Source organism: Pan troglodytes, chromosome 5 (genome assembly GCF_028858775.2).
Source record: "Pan troglodytes isolate AG18354 chromosome 5, NHGRI_mPanTro3-v2.0_pri, whole genome shotgun sequence".
In the NCBI taxonomy this organism is placed as follows: domain Eukaryota; kingdom Metazoa; phylum Chordata; class Mammalia; order Primates; family Hominidae; genus Pan; species Pan troglodytes.
The window spans coordinates 51,379,183-51,400,041 of record NC_072403.2 but is presented as its reverse complement, the minus strand read 5'-3'; the positions used below and the strand labels follow the sequence as shown (position 1 = coordinate 51,400,041).

General features: G+C 40.7%; 1 protein-coding gene across 3 annotated transcripts in view; it reads right to left on the bottom strand.

Moving 5' to 3' along the window:
- Positions 1–20,859, bottom strand: part of RUNX2 (RUNX family transcription factor 2) — a 223,234-nt gene that overhangs the window by 36,457 nt on the left and 165,918 nt on the right. For 2 of the 3 annotated variants that reach the window (XM_001142127.6, XM_001142454.6), the window contains exon 7: positions 2,242–2,403. In XM_001142127.6, the coding sequence (XP_001142127.3) occupies positions 2,242–2,403 (162 nt within the window). Of the gene's footprint in view, positions 1–995; positions 1,200–2,241; positions 2,404–20,859 lie in introns of those variants that run through there. The other variant, XM_024357232.3, reaches the window with a different exon arrangement.

Here is a 20,859-nt window from a genome sequence, read left to right as displayed (position 1 = left end):
CCAGTTCCCTGACAGTCCATGTCTAGTTGTTTCTTCCTGTTTCCCTACCTACATGCTGACAAGAGGGATTTTCTGTTCTCTTTACTGTTTATACAGAACCTCCCACCCTGGCACCATGTTACTTTACCAGTAACAACTCCAGAAATGTTAAGGGTTGGAGGAAAAAACTGGACTAAACTCAGTATAAACCAGTTTAAACCAGAGGCTCACTCCTACCTTTGGCCTAAGATAGATATATGGCTGGAAAATTAACCAGTTTCTGCTCCTGCCTCCCTGTCTGTGAAATGGGAAAGGTACTGTTTTGTGGAAATGTTTTAAGTAACCCTCAGTAAAGTAACTTGAAATAATCTGGCTGTTTTCCGTTACACATGTACATGATAAACAATGACGACTACTCATTTATGCAGCATTTTTCCAATGTTATTTTCAATGGCTTTCCTGGTGAACTCACAGGAATATACCTCAGTAGGAAACTGCTGTAGATAAGTGTCTCTAATGCTACCATCACTCCCTGAGGTTTTTTTCCTGTAGGTACTGCTAGAGAAAAAAACAGCAAAATCTGCTTCAGCCACAGTGGGTTAGGCAGATGGAAGCCCCAGGGGACCCCAAACAGAAGCAAGTTTGCATAAGTCTATTCTGTCAAAGTGTCCTTTCGGGCCTATGTAAAACAAAACAGGCTCTCAGTATGAAATGCAGAAGGAATAACCAGAACTAACTCAACACCATCAGCATTATGCTTTTAATCCCGCATCAGCCTTCGTTATCCCCACTGTGCCTTACTCATCCTTTCCCGTATCTTTAATTAATGTTTGCCTGAAGGCGACGGTGATCCCAGGCAAGGGAAATGATAACTAAAATTCTATACTCTATACAATTCCCCAATACATACTATGTGATTCTTAAAAATGATAACAGGAGTCATAATGAAAAGTGGTAACATGGTTTTCCAAAAAACCTTGCAATTCTCCCTCCACCCCTCTTCTTTCCCTACTCACCCCCATGGGAGTCCATCTGCTGCAGAAAATGTGAGGCACTAGGACCAGAGAGCCCTTTCCTGCTATTTGCTTGAGAAACAAAGCCTTCCCTCCTCCCAAGTTGAAAGAAATAAAGGAGTCTGAACTAATCAAAACCCGCAAGCCTGCTGGTGGAGCTTCAGCTTGTCAGTGATGCAACTCAGCGGAGTGAGTAACGGCTTCGAGCTTTGCAGAAAATGAGAGAGGGAGAGAAACAGAGACAGAAACACAAAGAGAAAGAAAGAAAGGCATTAACCTGGCCAGGAGTCAAACAGGTGCAGGGGCCCGAACGCTGAGAAGAGTATCTGGCAAACGTGGGATCCAATGGGGTGTGTGCCTCTGTGGACGTACGTCATTGAGTGGGGACAATGTTTGCAGTTCATATGTCAGGGTGGACCAAGAGGTTTCTTTTCTTATTCATGGGACTCATATAGTCAGCTAAGGGCCTTTAACTTTTCTCTATTTGTCAGTTTGGAGTTTTTGTGAACACTTTCTGGCTCTCTGTGATGAATTCTCCAGGATAGAGGGGCAGCCAGGTCATTTGTCACACACACTCCCCCCATGGGCCACACATTTCTGTGGTGCCTTTGGAACAGAGGAATTGTGAGCACTGGGCTGCCAGGCTGCAAGTGACAGCAGCATGCATTATGTTTCACAGAAAGTCTGCCTCCTTCTTGAGTTAGCCACTCAGAGGCCACGCATTGTCTTTTAAGATTCTTCCAGGCCTCACAGCACTTCAAATGACTAGTTTCTGACAAAGATCCTAAGTTTGCAGGTGCTCTCTCTTGGAACTGACTAGCTTGGACTCCTGGGACTTATAAGCCTTTAGGAATGGAGGGCTGTGCCATCAATCTGGTTTATAGGCAGATGTTAGGAAAAGAAAGGAACACAAGCAGAGGAAATCCTGGCATAATACCCTCAGGAAAAGGGCCTAGTTATGAGACAGTGCCCACCAAATGGGATACAATTCAGCAGGACACTAACTGGGCGGCATTAAATACCATGTTAAAAGTATGCCATCTCTAGTGGATTTTCAGTCTCTTGACTTAAAATGTTCCAGTGTTTGATAACCCCATAATTCAGAAGATTTAATTTGCCAGTTGTCATTCCCTTGCCCACATGCCTCTAATAGAGAGTCACTGTGAGCATGGATGAGACAGGCTCAGCCCATCCCACTCCCCCCGACCCCTGTGCAGGGATGGATTTTTAGTTAAAGCACGGTCTTTACCTGAAATGCGCCTAGGCACATCGGTGATGGCAGGAAGCCCAGTGCCCCGTGTGGAAGACAGCGGGGTGGTAGAGTGGATGGACGGGGACGTCATCTGGCTCAGGTAGGAAGGGTAAGACTGGTCATAGGACCACGGCGGGGAAGACTGTGCCTGCCTGGGGTCTGGGAAAAAGAAAAAGAAAAATCTTTAGTATAGCAACCATTGCAGCCTTAGAAACATGCAACCCAAAACTCAGAAAGGAAAAAGCAGAAAAACAGGGAGAGAAAAAAATGGCTTATATATATATAATATATAAGGAATGGCTATTTCTCTCTTATAACCCCATCCTTTCACGCCTTAAATAGCACAAAGCGTTCTAGACTTTGAGTTTCAATGAAAGCAACAAAATGGATGATGCATAAAGACTATTTGTCTCTCTCTTCCAAATATTTCAATTTCGAAAATCTAATAGTCATTTAGAAAACAATCTGCTTTGGTTATCTTTACAAAGTGGAATTATATTTATTTTCTGTATCTCTAAAATTCCTCCAGTGAACATGGATAACTTTTTCTAAGTTAGAATATTTTCTGAACAATTAACTTGGTTAAAGACTATGTAGACTGTGCCTTTCGCTGCTGCATATCCAGCTACTTACTATCTTTCAGACATGCTTTTTGGTTTTAAAGTGCATGATTCCATGATTTCATCTCAGGGCACTTTCTTTTCAGGCAGGTCAATGGAATGGCCCTTTCTAGCATGGGGTGAAGGGAATAAGGGCAGGAATGAGAATGGAGGGGCAGCACGTAAGATGAACAGGAAGGAGGGAAGCCAGTTACGTTACTCTCATGCTAAAGCTAAAACAGAAAATAACCCGGAAGAAAAAGACAAAAATTTAATTTCAAAGTCAACTACCATTAAGAACTGAGAAGCTTCATCACCAGCCAGTTTCAATGTTAAGCACCATAGTTTCTGACAGTAAGAAAATGCCCCAAAACAGGAGAACGGGGAAATGTTTTTAATCCTACTGGAATCTGTTTAGAAGAAGTCACATGTCTGGAATTTGGCCTAGTGTTACCTACAGTCATTGTAATATTAAAACTAATGGGCAGTCAGCTGTTTAGGGTTAATTGCTGAACATTAACAATATTTTTTGATGTATCTCTAGAAGTTTCTTGGAGGTACAAACTCAAGGCCACATAGATTTATTAAAAGACCTTCTGCTTACATACAGAAAAAAAGGTAAATGTGCTGTATGTTTCCAAAGCAAAAAAAGTATGTATTTCAAACTCTTTTGCTCTTACTTGAGGGCTAATCAAACAAAATCATAACCAAATTTCTCTTAACACGTTTTTATGCTAATTTTTAAATTATGTTAATTTCTAAAATTCTAATAGACCAGGCTGTTCACAAGATAGCTTGGTATCTTAGAATATGCATGGACTTCAGAATGTTCAGAATTAGGTCCAAGTTCTGAGACTTCTACTTTCTGTGTAACCTTGGCTTAATTACTCAGTCACTCTGAGCCTCAGTTTCCTCATCTGTAAAAGGTGAGGAAGGAGGGGCAGCAATAATACTTGAATCATAAGGATATGAAAATTACATGAGAAAACGATTAAGAGAAAACTAGCACAAAATAGACTTAATAGGCATTAATTATTTTATATACATATATATATTTAAAAAAAAACTCTGGGTGACATAGGGTTAGTTCCATGTTTCAAACATATCTGAACTGGAGTTAATACACTTGGAATAGGTTTCAAATTATCCCCACACATCACCTATTATTCTTTGAAAATAAAAACTATTAATATACTTGAACAGTTAATTCAGGTTTATCTCTAAAAGTAAAAATGAGTATATTAAGATGTGGATTTTTAGATGATTCCTCCGTTAAAACCTCTCAGTTTTTCTATACAGTCACAGCAGTTTAGTTCAGCTATTTCTTGTTTATTTGTTCAATTCAGAAACAATTTATTTAAAGATTGTTTAAATAGGACATACTTCCTTGAGTCAAAATAATTAAACACACCTGGATATTTATCTGATGTTTACTGACATTGACATATACAGAAAAATGTCATCCAATTCAATTTTAAAGAACATTTACCTGAGTTTGCAATTTGAATAAAAAAGTAGTACTATAAGTGGTTAACAAACTTTTCCTTCAGAAATCTAAAGGATAATTGATCATTAAAGTAATGGGCTTCTGTGCCTTAAAATTCTCAAGGCTGAGATTGTAGAGATTGGCAACATTTCAAATCTGAGTGACTGGTCCTTGTTATATATCTGATATTGACATACTTCCTTGCCTTACACCATTAATGTAATTCAGTATTCAGAGAAACGGTAAATGATCTTCAGATGGAAAAAGATTCATTCCTTACAGCACAGGAAAGCAGTCTCGCAAGTGCAAGTCCTTCTCTCAAGCAACATTTTCGAAAGACAAAGAGGTTGAGAACCACATAGCTAAATAAGTTGGGTACACAGGACTCAAATTTGGATTTGAGTTCTCATCTAACTTCCCCAGATGACTTCCTGAGCAAGCAGTTTAACCTATACCATTCCTCTCCTGCAACAAGTCATCCGTCTAGGGCCCCCTGCCTAAAAACGAGAACAAATACAAAGAAATGTAAAAAATGACGAAAAGGAATTAGGGTACTCAACCTGGATGTAAGATACAGTTCTCCTTGTGCAGAAAGGCGGCTCAGTACAGTGGGAAACAAGTGGGCTTTCTAGTGAGAGGATCTGAGTTGGCGTGCCAGCTCTGCTATTGATAAGCTGTATGACCTCATCTGGGTTAGCTAACTCTGAATCTCAGTTTCCTCATCTGGAAAATGAGGCAGCATAACACAGAAAAGTGAATATAGTAAAGTGGTCACGCATCCTGGCTGTGCAGACAAGCCTAGGCTTCAGTTAAACCTCCCTGCTGTGCTGAGCAAATCACTTAAACTTTTAGGCCTTGGTGGCTCATCTATAAAATGGGAATAACGATACTTACTAGGGTTTTTGTGAGGATTACATGAACTAGGCCATATCTAATATGGTACCTGGCACTCTTAGCACATATTAAGTATATAATAAATACAAGAGCTATCTATATAATGAATACAATAATAACTACTCTCATTTTTGGAAAATGAGATAATGCAAGTAAAAGCATTTTGATAACTATAAAGTACTACAGAAAAACTATTTTGACTCTCTTTAGGAGCTCACATGGTGAAGGCCCTGCCTGAGCCTTGTGACCTGGGCTGTGTTTCTCAATGTCACTGAGCTTTAATTTCCTCATCTGCAAAATGGAGATGATAATACTATCTCAAAGAGTTGAATCCTCAGACTGAAGATTAAATAATATATGGTAAATGGAAAATCGTCATTATTAAAAATAAATATTAAAATATGACTCTGTGCTATCCAGGGTAGCTGGGTTTGTCTCATGTTGTTATTCTTAAAGACTTCCAAGATCAGATTCAGCATAACTAAGTATAATGCCTTGCACATAGTACTCAATAAACAACTATTGAATGAACCTTTCAGGGTGGCTTGAGTGAATAATAAAATATTAAAATTAAGTCATAATTAGTAATTCTCTAATTTCTCTTTAAGCTACCAAAGAGGTTTATATCGTGAGGTTTTAGGTTTTACATCCTGACTGCCAGAATATATACTAGAAAAGTCTATTAAAGGATAGTTTTGCTTTTAGTGGAGGCCTTTCCAAATATCCAAGATTAGGAAAAATAAGTTCTCAAGATCCCTAAACAAGTCAGAAGATCTATCTTTGTCTTTTTGTCTCTCAGAGGATAGGCTAGAGTCAAGCCAGTCTCTTTCAAGGTCACTGTCCTAAGAATCTGTGAGAATGACTTAAAGAAAGAGTTACTAAAGAAAAATAAAATAGGCCGGGAGCAGTGGCTCACACCTGTAATCCCACCACTTTGGAAGGCCAAGGCAGGCAGATCACCTGAGGCTGGGAGCTCAAGACCAGCCTGACCAACATGGAGAAAGCCTGTCTCTACTAAAAACACAAAATTAGCTGGGCGTGGTGGCACATGCCTGTAATCCCAGCTACTCAGGAGGCTGAGGCAGGAGAATCTCTTGAACCCAAGAGGCGGAGGTTGCGGTGAGCCGAGATCACGCCATTGCACTCCAGCCCGGGCAACAAGAGCAAAACTGCATCTCAAAAAAAAAAGAAAAAAAGAAATATAAGAACTGCCATATGGGGTTATGGGGTTCACTAGATCTAGCATAAAAAACAATTTTAAAGAGGATAGCAACCTTTTAAGCAAAAGCCATGGTCTCCAAACACCCCCATGCCTTCTCTAATACCTTGTGAATGAGTGATTACCAATCCTAGCTCCACCATTTCCAGACTGTGTGATTGGACAAATTACGTATCTAAGATTAAAGTTTCCTCATCTATAAAATGGGAGTAAATAAGAATATCTCCTTCATAAAGTTGTCTGATGATTAAATGAGATAATATAATATAGAGTTTAGCATATGGAAAGAACCTGATAAATGTTTCCCACAGTTAAAGACTCTACCTTACTGAACCTTCATTTTATATTTGTTTCTAGCCCTTGACCTCTTTTTCTGGCAGAGTACAATTTTTAGGAGAGCTTCCTGTACTGTGTAGTTCACAATTTGGAGCATATATGTCCATGTTAGTCACGTTGATATCCGTTTACAATGGCTTAACCTTAATCATGTTCTTTCTTAAGTTTTGGTTTCTTCCCAGAGAAATCCTAATTTTGTAAGTGTATTTTCAAATACTGTACACTTTAACCTCTTCAATCTTTTAGTGGGGGAAAAAATGGCTGTAAAATATCTTCACTTCCCAAATGCGCAATCACCAAGAAAATATAATCCTGTCATAAATACATGATTACAACATATTTGCTTTTTATGGACAATTATTAGTGCTTATAGTAGAGGAAAGTCACCTTAACCTGATCTCATAAACAATTTCTGAACTCAACTTCCTGAAGAAACCTGAGACTTCTGAGATTTACTCTCAAATTGGATGAGTCAGAACAGGTGATAGATGTTTTTCAGGCATCATCAGTCAATCCTAAAGTTACTAATAGGAAAGATACAAGGCCTAGCTCTAAGACAAACCTACTAATTAACGACAAACAAGAAACTGTCTTTATCTCAGCCTCAGGTCCCACAGAGCAAGGATAATCCATCCGTCACTCTGCCTCACCCAGAGTTATATTGGATGGTGTGTCTTTTCAAATCTACAGAAACATGGAGGGAAGAACCATGTCCTAACACTCCAGCAGAAATACAAATATCCTTGAATTTTAATCATGGCCTTGAGGTGACACCCTGGCTGACTGCAGTTATAGGTCAGCCAGAGTGTCACCTCAAGGCCATAAACTACCTACAAGTTTTCAGGGGCTAAATCAATCCTATCTCACAGAAAGTTTCCAAAAAAAAAAAAGAAAAGAAAAGAAAACTGTTGCCAGGCACGGTGGCTCAGGCCTAGAATCCCAGTACTTTGGAAGGCCAAGTTGGGTGGATCACTTGAGCCCAGGAGTTGGAGACCAGCCTGGGTAACAGGCTTTTGTAGAGATGGTGAAACCCCACCTCTACAAAAAAATACAAAAATTATCCGGGTGCGGTGACACATGCCTGTGGTCCCAGCTACTCTAGAGGCTGAGGAGGGAGGATCATTTGAGCCTGGGAGGCACTGAGTCACGCCACTGTACTCCAGCCTGGGCGACAGAGCGAGACTTTGTCTCAACAACAACAACAACAAAACTGTTGTTGAACTTTAAATATTTTTATGTTTTTTTAAAAACTATAATTCATTCTTTTTATATGGCAATCTTCAGAAACAGTATCAATATTATTTTAATTACTATATTAGAGAAATTCAACAAATTGACATATGTTTTCATATGGATATGATATATGAGCTACCCTCTGGTGTTGGGTTTTTATGCACACACTCTTGAGTGCTTGGGAAATCTGAGGCACTACATATCACTAAAGATGACTCCACTCTTATTTCTCCACCAACTTCTCTCCTGCCACCTAAAATAGGGGGTCTTAGAGGGAAGTGGTAATCAAATCTGACCTGTAACATAAACTTGAGAGAGAAAATCAGGTCTTTCCTATCTGATGGGTCTGCTGTACTCACAGACAGGATGTGATTGATCAAAATGACTACATGCGAGAGAAGAGAACAAAGCAGAGGACCAGGGCTGCTCCTGCGGACCCTGAGGATGAACCCAGGCAGAAAGGAGTCCCCAGGGCCAAGAAAGCACACTAAGAACCACCACCAGGAATAAAGGGAAGGCTATTTATTGGACCCCTCAGATCTGCAACAACACATTTTCAGAAGCAATCATGGTTTCCTCCGTGAGAGTAGACCAAATCTAGCTATTAAGGGTTCAGGTTAATTTCTCTTTTTCTGTCTTAGGTAGAAGCCACTGAAAGCCGTAAAAAAGAACCAGTCATCTGACATAAGGAATCCCTTCAGCATGTGTTTCAACCGAGGCAAAGCCTGTCACAAGCATGGAATTGTGTTTTAAAAACGCTCTAAAGATGGAAAGGAACCATGGAGCACCAATGTCAGAATCGATTTTATAAGTTCTCCTTCTAGGGTGGTGTTCCTTCAGCTTAGACTTCTTGAAGAGTGGTTGCATCTGCTTTCCATCCTATAAACCACAAAACATAAAAGTACAGAAGGCAAAACCATACCCAGGGGGTGCTCAAAAATGCTAATTGGGAGAGGGGTGGTTCATCTGTCTCAAGTTGCCTTTCATCAGGCAAAAATGGAGACAACCCTTTATGTAAACCTGTGGAGACGAGGAAAGCAAACAGTCTTTTTTGAGCAGGACCACAGCTTCTGAAGTACAATCACTGGTATGGGGAACAAAAAGGGGGTGGCTGTGCACTTCCTACAGTGATATATAAGAGTCATGAGCTCTAGGAGTCTCCATACTTTCAAATGACTAAAAAGCCAAATTTCGCATCTGCATAATTGAACCCTAAACACTTGGAGTCATATTGAGAAGGGAGGAAGGCAGACAAGAAAAAAAAAAAAGGCATCCCGGGAAAATGAACTGACTCCGGGAAAACATGTCCAATTCTCTTCTGAATGAGTAAGTTTGAGTGGGGGCAGCAGAGCAGGCAGAGAGCTTTCTGAAAGCCCAAAGGTATGCTGGAAACAAGGCAGCTGCTATTAGCAAGGCTCCTTTTGTAAACACTTTGGTTAAACATGTGTGGGTGTGAAGGAGGATCTGCTTTCCTAGGAATTGCTCACAACAAGGCACACCAGGGACAGGGTGCTGAACTTCATGCAGACGGGAGGAAACAAGTCAATGGGAGCAAAGCCTGAACCCGCACACAAAAGGCTATTTCCTGTTCCTGCGGCCAGCAGGCTTCTGTGTAACAGGACACCATGACAGCCAGTGATTCTGCCAAAGCTGTCTGCAGGGAGTACCTGCCGTATTGGGGCAACAAGGTATAATCAAAGATCCCCACAATCCCACCCCTTATTCTCCACCCATTTTCCCCCTAAACAGTACTCAAATCAGGCTGTGTAAACCTCAAATATTTCTTGAGAAAACTGGGGTGTCAAAAATGATATACAGAGTCTACTGGCTTAGAACTATGCCTCTTAATTGCTACCAGGGTCAATCATCCTAACACAGAGGAGCAGATTCGCCATTTCCTATCTTAAACTATTTCTGTCATATTACTGTCATTCATAATACAGACATACTCACACTTATACATATACACATTCATACATACAGAGATTCCCATTTCAAAACAATCTACACTAAATATGAAATGTTAAATTCTATGTCTTTTCTAATAACCCTGTCAGCAAGACTGGAGTTTTAGAATGAGCTTTCTTCACTCATTTCTGGTTCTCTTGACTAATAGGAAACCATTTACAAACAAATGGCCTCCTCCAAGCATAGGAAGAGCCCTAGACTGGAGGCTCTGGCACTAACTGTGCAGCCGTGGACGAATAATTTATGGCCTCTGAGTCTCACTGTTTTCACCTGTAACATGGGAATGGGTGGGTTATCTCTAAGATGTTTTCCAGATACAAAATGCTATGATGCTAACCACTCAGAAGAGTGAGCTCCCAACCCTCAGTCCTTTCTGGAGACTGTAACTGCATCAGAAATGACTGCAGCCATGCAGAGCTGACTCGGGGTGGCTATGAAAGGTAGCTGACAATGCAGCGCCTCCCATCACAGAGCATCTGGCTCATGTCTGCTGAGAAGCCCCAAGAGCAAGGTGCGGACCCCCCTTGTCCCCACCAAGGGCCTTCTCCAACTGATCTGGTGGCTACCAGAATCATCCGGCAGGAGACAGACCCGAGTGACAGAGTCTAAAAATGAAATCTGAGAAAAAAAAGCAGCAAACTGGTTAAAACTGGAAGCTATGTAGGGTACACCAGGCATGACCATAGGTTATATTACAACACAAACAATGGGAGAAGAGAGAATTAGTAAACTTAGAAGACAATAAGCAGAGAAGAGAATGAAAAACGATATGTATGGCCTAAGATATCATATCCTGTAATAAAATGTTAAAAGAAAAACCAGAAGGAAGTTGCATTGTTAAGACAAGGTGATGAGAAGCACTCTTATGTATCACCAACTTTTGCTAGATAGGGATCATAACTGTCTTACAGAAAAGGACAGGCATTTCTTGTTTTAAAAAAAATCTAATAGAAGAAGAAAGAGGCTATACCACATGTCATACCTGTCCTGGCCTCTCAGCCTTGGCATATCCTGAATCTCAATGGCAAAGCTAGAAGAGGGAAAGAAATGAGATACAAAAGGGTGGGACAAGAACTTGAAATGCCACTGAGATGTGATGCTGGCAAGGGAGAGTGGCCCTTAGTTCGAATCATAGTATTGAACTGGGTGTGGTAAATTCAGGTTCAAATCAGGCTGATGTCAACATCCAGGAAATCAGATATGGGCAGTCGGGGTATTACAGAAGGTCCCCAGGCATGGTGATACCTGATGTCACATGGATGATTATATCCATCGTTCTAGTAATTGTCTCTCATTCATTCATTCATTCATTCAAAAAAATATGTATCAGGTATCTACTCTGGTATTGTGTAGGCACTTGGAATATTAATGTTGAATAAAAATAGACCTAATCCCTGGTGCTATGGAGTTTTATGACCTAATCCCTGGTCCCATGGAGTTTTACAGTTGGGTAGGAGAGACAGGCATTAATCAAATAATCATATAACTATGGTAAATGCTGAAAAAGAGATGTTCATGGTACCATAAAATGGGAACTCCAACCACATTGAGCATCAGGGAAAGCTTCTCTAAGGTAGTAAAGATTAAGCCAAGACCTGAATGACAAGCATAAGTCTAGAAGATGAGTAAGGGAGGTTAAGAGGGCTTTAGGCCCGTGTCCAGTCCCTGGGAAGAAGGCAATATCATTTTTTTATGGACTTGATAGAAGGCCTGTGTTTAGAACATTGTGAAAAAGTTTCAAAATATTGTGAGATGAGAATGGAGAGCAGGCAGGGAGGAGCCAGGCTGTGCTGACCCTGCTGGGCCATGCTAGACATTTTAATCTTTATCCTAAATGCAATAGGTCACCTTAGAAGATGTTTAGGTATAGAGTGACATAATCAGACATGCATTTTTAAAATCTCCCTCTGGCAGCATCCTAAAAGAAACAGGGCAGAAGTCCAGTCTAGGACCAGGCGTGCAGGAAAGGGTGTGGAGAGAAAACAACAGCTGGAATGGACACACGGGTGGAGTCCAGGGGCTGCACTCAGGCTTCGGGCTCTTAGCTGCCTCCACACATCACCTGATCACGGGGGCGAGGCTCCTGAGATGGCCTCAGGCTGGATCAGGATGAGTTCTGGATGGGTAAGGTGAACCTTGAGTAATAGGCCTCCCTTGGGCCTACAGCTGGGAGTGATTTGGGCCGGCTCCATCTCACACCTTCTAATTCAGCGGTAGAGCCTGGGCATCTGTATGTTTAACAAGCTCCCCAGGTGATGTGATTATGTGCCAAAGTTCAAGAACAATAGGCATAATTTTTATTAATGAAAGTTAGAAAGGAAAATTACCGAACCCTATTTTGATTTAATCTTCCCTATCAAAAAGGATGATCTTACATAGAAAGAGCAGAACAAACGTGCATAAGAGGAAATTAAGGCCCAAGAGAAGTGAGGAGATAAGGGAGAGCAGTGTGCTGCTTTAGATGAATTCAAGTCTCTGCTCCAAGATAAATGATATCCCACAACATGGCAAAAATGTAGGTAACTAGTACTCAAGGGGCTGCTTCTTGATGGAGCAGGGTCTAAAAAGTTTTTCCTTAGATTAAGTAAAATATGCCTCCCTATAACTCCAATCACTACTAATCTTAGTTTTGCTCTCTGGGATTACTACTCCACATGACAGCTGTTAAATTACTTGAAGATAATGCCTTTAAAGTTTACGACACAAAATACACTAGGTTTTACATTCCCTTATTCCATTTATCTTATTCTGAAAACAGCATTGCTATTGGTAAAATCTAAGTTGCTGAAACTAAGTTGTTTTGGAGCCACTGTTGGTGTTGACTTGCTTGCAGCCCACTAAAAACACTTTCAATAGCCAGTGTGCAAAGAACTTCTCACACTTCATCCCACAGTGACTATCAGAAAGCAGAATGGGCTCACTAAAAAACTGTCTCCTAGAATTACTAAAGCAATAGATTAGAAGGCAGCTCATCTGTCTATTGCTGTCTATTGGACCTCAGCAAGATATATGCCTTATCCCTAAGTGATTTATAGCTAGTTAAAAAGCCTGCCAGAAAGTGGTCATTAATATATAGATCGTGGTCAGTTTAGACAGAGTTATATGGTGGCATAATCCAGGGCACAATAGTCTTATTTCTGTCCAGCATCTTCACCAAAGTCTTGAAGGATTAGAAGGGACCTTTCCAAGCTTCAAGATGAGACAAAGTTGTGAGGAATAACCCAACACAACAGAAGAAGAATCAGAACTACAAAATAACCCTACAGGATGGAAAGAGGAGGTGAAAGCAACATGATGAAATGAAATAAGAGCAAAAATACAGTGCTGCATTTTGTCAACTACAAGACAGGATGGGGGAGCCTGCTCCAAGAGCAGAGTTTTTCATGGACTGACAGCCACAGTGTGATGGGATAACAAAAAGTTAACACAAACTTGGGATATATTAACAGAATATTAGTAGACCCCTACTGACCTGGTCAGGCATAGCTAGAGGATTGTGTTCTCAAGAGGCAGCATCAGGCTAGAGCACTGGAGAAGACAGGACAAGGTGTGGGACCTCTATCGGTCATATGAGGAATAGCTGAAGAATGGCTAAGAGCGCCCATCTACCTTCAACCTCTCCAGATGACACTCCTTCCCCTTCCCACCTGAACGAACACTCGGATTTCCCCGTTAAATTTCCCTCTTAACCCTTCCACTCGGCTGCTGCTCATTTTCCCAGTCCAGATGGGTCAAGTCCTCTTTGGAAGTTCTTCCATCTACCAACCTGCAGGACATTCCCCCCCATGGGAAACTGGCTCAACATCTTCCTTGTTCCCCTGTGTTGTACTGAATCCTACCTAGTCCTAGCAGACAGACGGTCCACGACAGCCTAGCCCACTCCTAGTCACAAACTGTAACCACTGCGGGAGAGAATCACATAATCATGCCAGTTGGCTCTTCCCATGACCTCTACCTTCAGCTGGGTCCTCAAAGATGCTCATCCAAAGTCATTTTCCATTCCCACCATTCACCCTGGCAACAGCGCCAAACATTTTTCATTCTAAATCTTTCCCCCTACACCTTCACCCACTCCCCACCTAAAACTATCTGTCAGGTTTCATCTTCCTAAGACACAGATTTGCAGTTTCAGCACTGAGGATTTCAGAAATCTCCTAGCACCTCAGTTTTCATATTCTCTATATGGATCACAATCTGATTCTTCCATTAAATCTTGTCTTTTAAAGTCTATTAAAACCAATTGTTTTAAGCCATTAAAAAGCAAGTCTTTATTACAATAAACAAAGTCCTAAAGAGAATTTGATGCCTCTAACTGGGAGTAGTGCCATACAGTTCTATTCCTGGAATACTTTTGCATACATTAAAATGAAAACACTTTTTAGACTGATCATATCTATAATATATTATTGTTGCTATTAATACTGCACAGTCAATGTACACCAACTCTCTGTGTGAAGCCCTGAGATATGTGGAAGCATATCACATAAATAATGGATATGTGAAGCATATCCATTATTTAGTGTGAAAATATACCACCGGGGCATCTTTGCACAAAGTGCAGGCCTAACTTGCCCCTCTGCTGGGTTACCCCGTAAGTTAATATTTCCTTCAACATTAATCTCCTATTCTGATCCTTTTGCCCACAGTCTATCACAAAAGGTAAAACAGGGCAAAAAAGGACCCTAAGCAACTAGTAAAGGGGACAGGTATGCATACACATGGGTGTACATATATATGTACATATACATATGTATATAAAACTAAAACTAAATATAAAACTAAAAGAGAAAGATGATGTGTTGGAAAAGAATAGGAGAACAAAATCAAGACTTCCTCTGCATGGAGAGTTAAAGACAGGCTAGAAATGGAACTGTTTTGGGGGAAGAAGGATAAAACGAGGCATTATATAGGAGATAAACCCTTCTTATCACAACTAAGTGTTAACTATGCATCTTATATTCCCAGATAGGAGAAAATTACAAAGACAACTTTTTGAAACAAAAAAATAATTTTTCTGGGAACATCACCCTCTCTACTTTTCTGAAAGCGTAATAAAGTCAGACCATCTTCAGTTAATAAGGGAATGCCAACAGACAGAAATCCAAACAGAGCACCTTTAAGAAGCTCATCTGTGGATACTGCTAACAGGCTAAGCAACAACATAACGGGTTGACCACCAGCCCTTCACAGAGTCCTAGGCAGCTTCATTCTTTAAAGCCAGCACAGGCTGCACCTAAAGTCTACTCTTCCTCATAATGTGGCCACCAGAGCAGAATCAATATGAAATAGTGTTTACACACAGGATTTGAACCCTTTCTAAAAATAAGGATTGTGACTAGCAACCTCCTGTACAGAGGTTCCCTGCTCACACATGTGCAAGGCAGCAGCAAATTTGCCCAGCTGCCCCACCTGAAACATCTCAAAGGAAGAAGACAGGGCAAAACTTCCCAGGAACTTCAGAAATTACAACACTGCACCACCAAAGTAAAAAAGAACCACTTCCAACAATCTGTCTTTCAATGCAGTGACTTCAGTTCCTTGACACAAGTTGCCTACAAGTGAGCAAGGACCACAGTGACTGTGAAGCCTGAGAATTCACGTGACTCCCACTCTCCTCCATACCCACACTGATGGTACCCTACTGTCATTCTTCCTGCTCACCAACAGTATCTGAGCCTCTTACGGGTCCGTCCGCCCTCACACTCACAGCCACCATCACCCCAGGCCCACTTCATCTCCCAACTTGTTTCACATTAAAGAATCATGTGGTCACTCAGCACTTGAACAGAACAGTAACTTAAGACACATGCAACTCAGCTGTGCTTTCTGATTTCTGAAAGGATTACACTAGTAAATGTTTCGGGACAAGCACTAGAATCCTAGGACAGCCAAACATATACACAGCCTAATTCCAGCTGGCCTAATTGGCTGAGGTCCCCTTAATTGTTAAAGGAGTTCTGTTTGCTGAGGGAATACAGAATCAGACTGAAGTTAGGTGGAAACCACTTCAGTCACAGTAACTGCTGATAAGATTATTATTAGACAGGATGTCCGGCAAGCAGTTTTTACCTTAAATACATGCCTTATATAACTGGAATTTAATCATTTAAATGATTATATTGAATTTTAAAGTATAATTCAGATATTCCTAATGCTAACTCCCTTTTATGAAAATATTCTCTCTAAGTATCCTAAATAATGTATAATGGACAGAAGAAAAAGAAATTAGTCCTGCAGGACACATGTCACTTAGATTGTTGGCAACAAGCCCAACTTGATAGGGATGAAGGTGACTGCTTGCTAAGAATCAGGAACTCACAGTCAACTGCAATAGCTGAAGTAGCCTCCAGCAAGTCATTTCTCCAAGAATCAATTTCTTCCATCTGTGAAATATGTACCTTTAGAATTGTTTTAGGCCTTTGGTTTGTAAATGGTAAAGAACTGCATAAATGAAAGTGAGGTACAGAAATGGGAGGAAGCTGAGCCATGATAAAAGTACATTTCAGCTTCCCAAGAGTACTTGGTGGTAAGTACACAGGGCCATGGAGCTATGGAGAGCTGCCTTTAATTCCTGTATTTACCACTTACTAGTAGTAAGTGGGACCTTGGGTGAGTTATTCCACCTGTCTACCATCAGTTTCCATAAGAATGCCACCTATCTCATAGAGCTATTGTGAGGAACGTATGAGTTAAACTAATTAGAACAATGCCTGACACATGACAAGCATTTAATAAATGGTAACTAATAGTAATTCAATCAAACAGACACTAGAAAAATATTAAGGCTAGGATAATAGTGGGTCCTGCCTCCTGAAGAGGTCAGTGACCCATTTATTCATTGATCACCGAACCAAAAGTCACGTAGTAAGCAGGTACAATGTAAGACAATGGGGGACACAAAGATGAAGAAAACATGGCCCTAGACTTTGAAAAGTCCAAAGTCTGATGGAGGAGACAGACAGGTGAACAGTAATCATCAGCACATGGAACAAGATATAATCAAGGGTTGTACAAGGTGGCACGGGAGCCTGAATCGACTCTGCTTGGATAGGTTGGAAGAGGCTTGACAGAGGTGGCAGCATTTGATCTGAGTTTTGAAGAAACAATAAAAATGTGTTTGGAAAAACAAGACAAGGAAGAGTGTCTAGGCAGAGAAAAAAGCATGAAATACAATAACATATTAATTTAAAATAAAAAAATAAGTGAAACTTCAAATGAATTGCTTGTACATTACAAAAGGAGAAAAAGTCACAATAAATAACATGATGGACTATCTAGCAGCCTATGCAGAAGTGTCCAGAATCTACTCCTGAGTGAAGGGCAAATAGGGGTCTGAACCAAGGAAAAAAATATCCTGTGCACTTCCTTCCAGCATTTACATGCAGGGAAAATCAACTTTCATTGACTGCTTAGAAAAACAACCAAGACTCAAAAGAACCAAGAGCTGCTTTTAAAGGAGAAAGGAAATCACGAAAGGCAACGCTGCAACCTAGGAAGAATCATGAGAAGGGAAGCCCCTTGGGTGTCTGCAAAGGCAGTTTTACAAGCTACTGTAGGAGTGAGAATGTCGAGTCTCTTCTTTCTTAGCATCTTCTTTTCTCCACCCAACTGCTTCTCTGAGCTCCCCAGCCCCACTCCACCTTATCCTCCCTGAGTCTTCCCCACATCAGTGAATGGCACCACCATCCTCCAATTGCCCAGGTCAAAACTCTGAAGTCCTGTTTTCCCTTCACCATCAGCGAGAGTTGTGAACTCTCTATTAAAAAAAAGAGAGTATTCAGAATCCTTCAGTGTCCTTCCACCTCCACTGCTACCACCATTTACTCTCTCGAGCTACTGTAGCAGCTTCCTGAACATAATTCTGCTTCTTTGTTTAGCCCCTTATGGTCCCCTCAAACAGCATCCAAACAGGTTTTATTATGCATGTAAATAACATAATGTCATTCCCTTGCTTCACATCCCCCACTACACTGGTACCCCACTGCAATCAGAACTAAACCCAAGCCACTATTGCGGCCCCCAAGACTCCCCATAATCTAGGCTTTGCATGAGTTTCCTACTGCCTGAAATGTCATTCCTCACAGATCTTCAAAGCTTTTCAAAGGACCTTTTCTCAACTTTCCAATCAAAATTAGCTCCTTCCCTCTCCGAGTTGTTACCTAGCAATTATCCTATTTCATTTTCTCATAGCATTCATTATTATCAGACATTATCTTATATGTATGCTTATTTACCTATTTATTGACTGTGTCTGACACTAAAATATAAGCTCCTTGTGAGCAGAAGCTGTGTCTCTCTCACTCACTTGCATCAATGCCTAGCAGATAATACGCACTCATTAAGTATTTTTTGAATGAGTGAAAAACAGAATAGCAGCACATCCCCCACCCTAAAAGCGAGATGAATCTCCCAATCCACCAAACCCAAGGGCCTGAATCAGCATTATTTTTTAGGTGTAGCGGACCCATCTAGAGGATAATGAGTTTAAAGATATCTTAAGCGATATCTCCCAACATCATATCCTTACTCTATTGCTATCGCCGCTTTCTGAATCAAAAGAAGTGAACATTTGTGACAGACTAGGTGTTTCCTGGCACCTAGAGACAAGCAGCAGATGTCTGAATGATAAGAGGTCTAGAGGAAGCAACTTCCCCAGGAAGCTGTGGGGAGGCCCTGGGCCTTCAGCTGAACATCAGCCATTAAAGACTTCCACAAAATATCACCATCAGACAAGCACTGCAAAGATACCAGGGAGGGAATACAGAATCAGACTGAAGTTATGTGGAAACCACTTTAATTAGGTTCTAGCTACCACGTGGCTAGAAGTTTTGGTCCTAGGAACTGCAAGAGACACTGGAAAAGGCTAACTATGAAACACTAAATGCTTATGACTTCCTCAATTTATGATTGCTAATTTCACTTCACTCTTCTGGGAGTTTAAAGACGTCTTCTGCCTTTTATGTTGGCAAGTGGGAGAACTAGAGGGGACTATATAACCATGATCATTATCTACAGTTTTGGGGTAAAAGCTTGAGATATCAAGAGTAGCAAGCCAATTGCAGAGAGGTAACTGGGCCCTTCCTGTTACAAACGTCTTGTCCAAAGGATTACATGAACTAAAATGCAGATATGGCATATTGCAAAGAAGTTACAAAATCCATTACAGGCAAGAATTTAAATTTAGTCATGCAATTACATTGACCCTAAACTTGAATAAAACTGAACAGTTTAAGTAAATGCTTTATTGAAATGTGATTTAAGCTGCTGCCCATCACTAGGGAACAATGACATCCTGGGACAGGAAATTAGAAAGAAGAGTTAATGCTACTAAGACAGATATGATATCCTCTCAACCCTTATTGCACCGATTGCTTCTCACCTGAACTTTCAATAATTCATATTTAATGAGACACTGCCACTGGGCTAGTCACAAAAGAAAATAAATCCCTGTAATAAATCCCTCAAAGAATGTACAATGTAGCAGGGTAGAAAAGATGAATACACAGTATCCTTAAAAGAAGGCAATCTTAACTAAAGCTTAGAGGGTGGATGCACTGCCTTTGGATGAAGGTTCCAGAACTTTTTCCTGAAGAAGATAACACAGTGGCCTTGGAGGATGGGTGGAATCTTGTCAGCAGACAGAGACTACTGTAGATGGGCTGGCTGAGTAAAGGGGTACAGAGAGAAGCACGTGTACTCAGGAATGGTATTACAGTTGGGGCACAGGATGTGGTATGCCAGGGCTGGGGAGGATAACTATCTCTTCAACTACAACTAAGAACAGCGCTTTTCTTCTCTCTCCATATTACCTAACACCCAGTTTGCTACATGTGGTAGGCCCCAAATCATACTTATTGAATAAACAAAGAAGTCAATCCAGAGATTAAAAAATTAAACCTATTCAATTCATTTTCACATTGCTGCTGCTCCAGATGTTCCTGGGCTTTCCTTTAAAAATTGGGTCACAGTAGAACACTGCATCTCCTTGGTTATGGACAGATACAGGGATTCTGTCACTCACAATATGGGAACATTTAAAGAAAGCTCACATGGCCAAGAGTGGTTGGGGTGACAAGTATGTATGTGGACATCTGGAAATTTGGAAAGTTTGAGAAAAGTTGTTGGGTCCAATACCTAGTGGATGTTGAAAAAAAAAGAACACTAGTCTATAAATCAATTCTATTACTACCATAATCCCAAAATGAAGAGCACTAATACTCATAGAAATTCCAAGAAGCTATCAGTACCTAGAAATTAACTTGTTTTATATTTTCATTTTCAGAAATATATCCAGTGAATGTGTTCCCTGCCCTGCCAGTAACTTGCTGTGCAACTGCAGACAAGAAGCTTAACTTCCTGAGCCCCCTAACAGGGAAGAGGGTGAAGAGAAGCTGACAACTGGAGGAGGGCCAGGCCTGTGGAGGTGGCCACACTCTCGATCTGCTCAGATGCATTTGTGGCACAGGCGAGCCCCACATCTCCTCTGAGCCTCACTCTCTGCACGTGTATCTGCTAGGCGGGGATGCTGCTAAAACACAGATCCTCTTCACAATTTTTCCAGCCATTGGTTTCACAATATCTAAGGTACCTTTAGGTTCTAAAATGTCCTCTGGATCTACTTTATGATCTCATCTTTGGATTTAAGGACAAAGCCTTGAGAGAAGCATCTTCTTAAGTGAATCTGGCAACACGCAGTCTCCAAAGGCCATTTCTAAAGCATTAGTCATTAACAGCATAAATAGCAAACAAAAAATGATCAGAATACAGAAATCAAACATTTAAAAAGCCAGTGGTTGCCAAATCATAGAACATATATTTATATATATTTTATTAGTCATCATAAATCCATTACAAATCATATATAAACACTTATATATATG